At 55.2% G+C, this 8597-nt stretch overlaps 1 protein-coding gene across 1 annotated transcript; it reads left to right on the forward strand.

Annotated features, from left to right (window-relative positions):
• The first annotated feature begins 584 nt into the window (after positions 1-584).
• Positions 585-7566, forward strand: ZBP1 (Z-DNA binding protein 1). The gene is made up of 7 exons (XM_052651229.1): positions 585-918; positions 1669-1734; positions 2135-2308; positions 3432-3593; positions 4701-4904; positions 5915-6127; positions 7415-7566. The coding sequence occupies exons 1-7, from the start codon at positions 585-587 to the stop codon at positions 7564-7566; spliced, it is 1305 nt and encodes a 434-aa protein (XP_052507189.1).
• Positions 7567-8597: the final 1031 nt, after the last annotated feature.

Consider the following 8597-nt stretch of genomic DNA (forward strand, 5'->3'; position numbering starts at 1 on the left):
GGCAGGAGAGGGTGGGTAAAGATGAGGCTGGCAGAACGGGTTCTGCCAGCCAAGAGTTCTGCCAGCCAAGAGGAGGGTGGACTGGAGGGAACCTGGACTTGGTGGAACTGCTGTCATCGAAGGGATGCTGACAAGGAGTGGGGAGTGGAGGCAGAGGAAAGGAGAAGGGGTTGAGAGAGTCTGGAGCGGCACCACCAGGACTCCATGGTTGGGCAGCAGGGTGAAAGCTCTGTTTCTGAACGCCTGCTGGGTTTCTGGGGGGGATGAACAGTGACATCGCCCCTGTGGATGGTGAGCCCGAGGAGCAGATTCCACAGGACAGGGTGGATGGGGGATGGAGGGCACCAGGGACAGGCCTCACTTCCCTGGCTCCTCTGCTCCGCCCTTACCCTCCTGCATCCTGCCGCCTCCACTCTCCTCTGCTCTGAGGACACCTGAGGGCTGACTGTTCTCATCTGTCCTCCAGTGCTCACACAGGCAGGGGACACTCAGAAGGCCTGGCAGCTCCTCTGGCCACCAGACTGTCCGGCCCAGGTCATTTCTGAGCAGCCCACGCGCCCCTCCCTGAAGACAAGGAGACACTGATGGGTGTCTACTTCAACCTCTGTTCCTCCGTCTGCCCTCGATCCCTCTCTGGGGGGCGCCTGACGGCCCAGGCTGGGTCGTGGGGACCTCAGTTCTGTCTCTGCCCCTGTCTCCCTCTCCCAGACCTTGAGCAGAGGATTCTGGAGGTGTTGAGGGATGCTGGCTCCCCTGTGAAGACCACCCAACTGTTAAAGAAATTGCGAGTGCCCAAGAAGAAGCTCAACCAGCTCCTCCACAAGATGAAGCAGGAGTCGAAAGGAGTCATGCTCGCAGGCCCTGCGATGTGGTGCTTGGGCGACAGCGGGACCAAAGAAATGGTTCCCACAGAGCGGGGTAACCTGTCACGGCGGGTGGGAGAGGTGGGGGTGCGGGACCCAGCACGAGCGGTCCTGGTGGCGACCAAGCCCGGATTTGGACCCGGGCTCGAGTACGGGCTCTGCCCTTGAGGCTGCATGCCGTCTTCTCACTGCATCCCAATTTCTTTCTCTGGCCAATGGAGGCGAGAGGATTTGATGCAGATGGCTAAGCACATGCCAGCACATAGTAGATGCTCCGCAAAACTTTAATAATGATGACTATGACATGACCAATGACACAATAATAATTAAGCATCACATGAGATCCGCTTCTCTGGTTCTGCAGCCCATGGACCTAAACAGCTGACATGTGTCAGGTACTTACAAAAAGCCGTTGCAGGACCAGGGTTGGGGGAGGGGGGCTGAAAGTGAAAGTGTTAGTCGCTCAGTCATGTCCAACTCTTTGCGACACCATGGACTATAGCCCACCAGGCTCCTCTGTCCATGGAATTCTCCAGGCAAGAATATTGGAGTGGGTAGCTGTTCCCTTCTTGAGGGAATCTCCCCAACCTAGGGATTGGACCCAGGTCTCCCATATTTACAGTCTGAGCCACCAGGGAAGCCCAGAAGTGGGTGGGGCAGGATTTGAAGCTAAGTTCCTTTAACTCTAGAATCTGGGTTTGGAGATCCATATGCTGGGTCCTCTACAGAGCAGCCCGCCTTTGTCTGGCAGAATCCACGTCCCCTCTCCCATTCCTTCACCTCCTGACCATCTTTCTTTCTCCAGTGGAGAGGCCCCAGCAAGATGCAGTTGCAGTTCCAAAGAAGCCGGGCCCAGAGCTCAGTGAACAGCGTAAGCATCCTGGTTTCATTCAGTGCCGGGTCCCTCTGCCCCCAGACTCTCACGGTCACTCAGGAAGCTACACGTGTCCAGCGACAACCACCCCACCCACTGAAAGGTCCCCACACTGCACACAGTGTTCAGAGGCAAGGCTCTGCCCCTTGGGGAAAGAGGCTAAGTGACTGAGAAATCATTTGTCTGATGAATGGTTAGCATTTGCTGTGCACCTAGTGTGGGCAGGCACTGTCTGGAGCCCCTGGAGAGAATTCCCAACCCCCAGAGCGACCTCTGCGGTGCAGTATTATTATTGTGTCCATTTCACAGATGAGGAAAATGGGCACAGGGGCTGGTAAGCCGGGGAGTAGATCCAGCCTCCAGGGTCCTCTTTAACCACCTGCCTCCCACCTCCCAGAGAAAGAGATCTACCAGTTTCTGGAAGCCCATGGGCCCCATAAAGCCCTGATGATCGCCAAGGCCCTGGGGATGAAGACAGCAAAGGAAGTCAACCCAGACTTGTATGCAATGAGGGACAAGCACCTCCTGGACTTTGACCAGAAATCAAACTCTTGGACAATTTATCAATCAGGTAGGCCCTTACCCTGGACAGGGCAGAGGGCAGAGCTGTGAAGAGAAATTGTAACACACAAGCCCTGGTCCTTGCCGGGTTCCTGCTAGGAGCTTCCCCACCTTGTCAGAAGCTGGAGTCTTGCTGACCTGTCCCTGGCAGGGGATTCCAGGAGGGAGGGGAATGCTGGTGGAAGTAACCAGGGAGGGCTTCCTGGAGGTGGGGTCCACCCCTGACTGTATCAACCCTGGGACACAGGTCTCAGTCTGAATTTGCTAACAGTTTTCTGTAAGCATTTTGCCCAACTTGGAGTTTTAAAGGTGCTGAAGGAGTTGGCTAGGCTGGGCTTACATACCCACAGGTGGAGTCCCAGAACTGACTTAGGCATTACAAACAGCAGGCCTAAGGCCTAGAGCCTCCAGTACTTTTAGGGGGTCACCAAATGCTCCAATTTCTCTTTAAATTAGAAGAAAAAAAATGGATATCATAGTAAGAATGAATAGCTAATAATTCCAGCTGAGTTATATTTGCCTTTATCCCAATACAGTCATTAAATGCAATTTTAAATGCTCACAAAGACACAAGAGCCAAGGGCCCACAAAGGTGGGAATGTGGCCCTTTGTGTGGAGCCCACGTGGAGCTGACACCCCTGCTTAAGGCACCCAAGGAGGGCCTCAGCTTCTTAAATGCTAGATGTTAAACAGTGGTGACTACTCCAAATTCTTAAAAATGCCTTGTGAACCAAACAAAGCTTTTCCCATGGTTAGAAGCAGCCCGTGGGCAGCTCCCTAAAGGGAGAGAGGAAAGTTCCCTAAAGGAAAGCGGAGGTTAGGGCTGTGGTTTCCTCGCAGTGGGAGAGGGCAGAGGGTGCAAGCAGCGAGGCACCTGCTGCCCTCCCGCGGTGGCAGAGGACACATGGGTAGGGTGGCCTGTGGGACAAAGTACAAGCTTACCTGCAGTGTTTGGTAAACACTCTGGCTCCTGGGGCCCACCTGGGCCCACTGACTCGGAACCCCAGGGTGGGCCCCTGGGAATTCGTGTTTTAACCAGCCCCCTCCAGGAGATTCTGGTGCTGTGGACTAGTATTTGGAACTTCTGACCCCTTACGAGGCACAAAGGGATTGAGTGGAATATTATTTTGCAGAAGGTTCTAGAAATCAGTCCACCCCAGTTATTTACCAGCAAAATCCAATCAACATGATCTGTCAGAAGGGACCAAACAGCCACATTTCCATCCAGAACTGTGAAGATATCCAGATTGGACACGGGAATCTCCTAGTGAGACAAATGGGATCTGGGGAAAACGGTGAGTCCTCTGAGATGCCTAGGAGAGGGGCCCTGTCCATCTGGGTGGGGTGAGGAGCAGGGGGTACATGTCTCCAGGGAGAAAGGGCAGCTATCAGATTTCCAAGGTCCTTTCTGGGTTTTCCCAAAATCAGGCTGTCTCTCCTTGTGCCTGGATCAAACCCTTCCTGCATTCCCTTTACTCTGCCATCTTTAGCCACATTTTCCACAAGAAACAACTTCCTTCACTCTCTCTTACTAAGATGTCACAAGGTATCGTTGTAACATGTGTTTGTTCCAAGACACTGTTTCTTCCCTCATGTTAACATTTCATAAACTGGGATCCCTCTTACTGGGTGCATCGTAGCTTTGATGGAATAACAGTAAGCAAGTGAGTACCTACTCCATGCCAGGCACTGTGGGAAGAGGGGACAGGGCCATCTCTCAGTTCAGCTACGGGACATGAGTGAAAGCATTGACCCCAAACTTGGGATACCCCCTTGACCTCGAGAGAGCCCTTCCCCGCTCTGGGCCACAGTTTGCCTAACTGTGAAATGAGGAACTTTGTTCTAGAATCTAAATCAACCTTTTCCCACCTTTAGTCCTCTGAGCTCCACCTTCCATAATTTTGGCTGAGTCCCTGGCTAACTGTTTACTCAGTGTTGCTAAATGGTTTACCTTTTATTCTACTCAAATTCACTTTAAAGTAAACTTTTACAGCATTACCTTGAAAACCACAAAGGTCACCATGAAAATAAATGCTGAGAAAATAAAACAATGTCAGAGTCCCTGAGGGCTCTGGGTCAACACCAAGTTCACCCCCAAGGAGACTTTTTCCCAATAGGCCCAGAGGGGTAAGAATGGCTAGGAACAGAGGGCATGCTCAGTATTTGGGTTTTCAATGCCCCATTGATACCCCAGGCATCCCAGTTATAAAACCCTGGAAACCCACGCTAACTGTTCTGCTGATCCACCTGCGCTTCAATTCAGAGCCTAAAGTAATCACTCCCAGTCTGCTGGTGTCTGCTCTGTCTGGCTAGGATTTATCTGTGTGCATAGTGGGGAGGGGGTGGGAAGAGCGGTAGCAGAGGGTGGGGGTTAAGGGTCATGTTTCCATGTCCTCTACCAGGCTCCACAGCTCCCTGCTACCTCCCTCCAATGGCTTCTGCTGATCCCTCAACTCTGGATTCCCTGGCTGGATCCAGGGGGCCCCAGGACATCCGGATGGAGAAGTCTGTGCTCAGGCGAGTTCAGATGGGACATGGCAATGAGATGCGACTTCACAGCAACCCAGCCAAGATCTCTGCCTGCGGCGCCTTTGACAGCCCCACAGGTAATGAGACAATGGGCTGCCATCCTGCCCCCACCCCACCCCATCTGGCCTCCTCAATACATGGGACTTGAGCCAGTCCTTGTGGTGAGAGAGGCATGATGGGAAATTCTTTCCATCCCACCAAGAGGCTGTCCACAGAGTAGAGCAAGGGGGTCTGGCAGAGTTAACACAAGGATTCCCATTCCTGCTATTCACCTAGGAAACCTCGATGTCCTCATCTCTACAATGGGCAGGGATCATTTCCTGGGCCAGATGAAGCAGAGACAAAGGAGATGGCTGGGCTGGAAAGGCATCTAAGGAGCCACCTAGGTGCTGTTGACCAGAGGGCCGAGGCGATGTCCTCGCTGGCACTGGGCATCCAGAGACAGGCTGGGGGAGATGCAGCAGAGAGGCCTGGGAGAGGAGGAGCCCCAGGGATGCCAGGGCACAAGTTTCCAGAAGAGAAGAGGCTATAAGATCAAGGGAGGGTCACGGGGTCTGGCAGCAAGGGGTCTGCGGTGAGCTGAGGGGCCAGAAGGAGCGAGGGCAGTGGAAGAAGGTGAGACAGAGCGTGTCCAGCTCTCTTTTGAAGTTTGGCAGGGGAGGCAGGAGCAAGATGGCAGGGGCTGGGGACTGGGCCGGGGGCCACGTGAAGGTTCTAGCTGAAGATGGAGATGGTGTTCCAGAGCTGCCAGCAGGCAGGCAGCAGAGGGGCAGGGACAGGGGTCCGGGGGGCAGTGGTTGAGTGCCTGGGGAGGCACAGAGGACCAGGTCAGTGGGGACGGGCAGCAGGAGGGGAGCTCAAGCTGGCAGACCCAGGGGCCGAGAGAGCTGGCAGCCCAGGCACGTACATACAGAGTCACCACGTGAGGCCACGTGTCTGCCAATGACAGAGCATGGCATGGACCACGGCAGGGAGGCTCCAGGAGGACGGTCAGCTGTGGAGGATCTGGGAGCCATGTTGGAGGTCAGGCCTGCTGTCCAGCGGCTCACACCTCCTCCCCGAATCCCTTTCTATGACCAACCTGCAGCCTCTGTCCTGGGTACCAGCCCAGAAGCTTCCATCGAAATTCAAATCCCTGAACCAGGACCTCAGTCCGAAGGGGTCACGTCCCAGAGAGTCCACATTCGCTCCTGCTTCCTCGAGGACACCACCGTCGGCAACAGCAACAGGATGACGGTCCACCCGGGGGCAGCTGATGTCAAGGGAGTCCAAAAGCCTAGGGAAACAGGAGGGGATGCAGGTGAGCCTGGGGCAGGGTGGGGCCCCCATGCTCTCTCTCTCATTCACTCAACAGTCCTGAATCTCCCGTTTCCTGGAGTCGGGGAGGCAGGAGAGTCGTGGCAGAAGTGGAGAACACCTAACCCATCACTCAGCTGGGAGCCTCTGCTTCCCCATCCATCAGTTGAGGATTAGAGGAGCCCATGGCTCCTGGGCTGTGGGGAGGATTGGATGCCCTCCACTCACTGCTGCCGCACCTGGACCAGACCAGTGACACGTTTGTGGGGCCTGGTGCGGCAAGAAAAAGCAAGGCTCCTTGTTCAAAATTTAGGAAGAATTTCAAGACAAAGACAGGAAAGCAGTAAGCCGAACACAGGCCCGTCTGAAGGGCCTGTGTGACCACCCAAGCCACATGCCATGAGGCTGGGCTGCCTTGGAACCTTCTGGAACATGATCGTTCCTCTACTCTTAGTCACCCAGCTCACTAATTCTTCCCCACGAATAATGCTGTAGCCACCTTACGCTTCTCCCACGTCTTCAGTTGTTAGGAAGAAGTCATTCATTCATTCATTCATTCACCCACTTTGGCCCCACTCCTGCACGCAAACCCTCCCCATCTTTGGAGATACAGCTAAGAGCACAAAGAGACAAATACACCCCACTCATGAGATAAGAGTCCAGTAGCAAGTAGAGACTAGCCTTTTGAGACCAGCACTAAAAAGAACTCTAAAACGGGAGGCGGCAGGTAGGCAGCAGTGTGACCTAGTAGATGTGCCTTAGCCAGGCCGACAGAGACCCTCAGGATGAGGTGGCATCTGTGCCCGGGCCTGTAGGAAGGGAGGAACCAGACAAGCATAGATGTGGGAAGAGCACTGCAGGCAGAGGGAACAGCAAGTGCAAAGGCCCCGAGATGGGAACAAGGTCCAGAACCACACACATGAGCCCAGGGAGCAGAGGGATGTGATCCAGTGGGCAAGGCTGGGTCTCTCCCTGATGGGAAGCCCAGGAAAAAGGCCTGGGTCTTATCTGAAGTGAGCTGGGGAGGCCTGGGGGGCTGGAGCAGGAGGACAGCATGCTGTGGGGCACAATTTAAGAGTCTGACCAAAGATAATCTGAATCAAAGGCAGGGAGGAAGTGGGAGCACTGGTCTGGGAGAGAAAGGATGGGCTTCGTAGATGGGGACGTGAGGCCATCCACCCGTGAAGCCTGCACCCCAGGGTGCAGCAACCATGAACCAAGTCACCTCGGTTGTTCAGTTGTTCGTGGGGAGATGGCTGACGTGTTCCTGGGGTCCCTTTCTCTTCCCCAGAGCCTCCCCACCGAGATGCACCATCCAGAAGCGAGGTCCCTCCTGTTGGCAGTCGGGCCGACCCCGTCAGCGCTGAGACGCTCATCTCAGAAAACCTGGCAGCTACGACCCTTGAGAGGCATGACTCCGAAAACACAGAAGACACCTGCTGAGTGATGGACCCGAAGAGCCGGTGTCCCCAGAGGGGTGGGACTCAGGGCAAACAGCCTGCAGGCAGACACACAGAAAGAGCCTGGGGGCGGGTGAGCTCTCTGCTGCCATGTTATTTTTTACCTTCTCGCCTCCGGACACGTGACCAGTGTGGATCAGCATTTGGGTTGGACCCGACATGGTGTGAGGGCTGTGTTGAGGCAGTCTGAGTGCGGCTTGGAATAGAGTTTCCAGAAAGGAGTGAGTTTATTAAGAACAAAGGCCAGAAGTAAAGTGGGCACTGCAATCACGGTGGGCCGTCAGGTCCCGACAGGCCTGAGCAGCTGCTGTCCGAGTGCTGTCCCCTCCCTATGTTGTGGCCAGGTTTGTCCTGCTCTGTCCGGGTCTGGTCTCTTGATGGCTGCTCTGCTTCCTGTCACCAGGCTCAGTTCCTCTGGCCACCCCTGCCCCTACCATCTATCCCCGCTGTGCAACCCCTCAGCCTGATGGGCAGAGACTGCTCTGGTTGGGGCCACGGGGTGGGGGGAGGGGTCAGAGGGCAAAGCTGGCACCCACAGCATGTGGACAGGAACAGAAGCCAGGGGGCAGACACTGGGGTCTGGAAGCTAGACTTGGCCTGAACGGTGCTGGCTCCGCACCCTGTGGGGCCTCCTCTGGCTGCTGAGATGTCTGCGAGCCATGCTAGAGGGGGCATCTGGGTGGGCCCAAGCTGGATCTCCAGCCGGGGAGGGCAGGGATAGGGCCTGATCATGCCTGAAGACCTAGGGTGGGGTGGGGCTGGGCTGGAGGCACCCTGTGACATATTGTGCTTTTCCTGTGTGCTCTGCGTGTGTCTGGGCTGTGCCTGGGGTTTCACAAATGAAGTCTTGTGGCAGCAGTGGGGAAAAATAAAAAAGACTTGCCTGGCTGGTGCTGGCTTCCCACCCTTTGGCTTCTGAGAAGTGTAGCCATTCCCTTCTCCAGGGGATCTTCCCAATCCAGGGATTGAATCCAGGTCTCCCACATTGCAGGCGGATTCTTTACCAGCTGAGCC

Source organism: Budorcas taxicolor, chromosome 13, assembly GCF_023091745.1.
Source record: "Budorcas taxicolor isolate Tak-1 chromosome 13, Takin1.1, whole genome shotgun sequence".
Taxonomy (NCBI): Eukaryota; Metazoa; Chordata; class Mammalia; order Artiodactyla; family Bovidae; genus Budorcas; species Budorcas taxicolor.

Bases quoted from the DNA above. Each gene is read 5' to 3' on its own strand.
- ZBP1 (XM_052651229.1), top strand. From the start codon at position 585: ATGGGTGTCTACTTCAACCTCTGTTCCTCCGTCTGCCCTCGATCCCTC. The intron at 2,309-3,431 runs GTAGGCCCTTAC...ATTATTTTGCAG, and splicing joins TTGGACAATTTATCAATCAG to AAGGTTCTAGAAATCAGTCC. The intron at 6,128-7,414 runs GTGAGCCTGGGG...TCTCTTCCCCAG, and splicing joins GGAAACAGGAGGGGATGCAG to AGCCTCCCCACCGAGATGCA.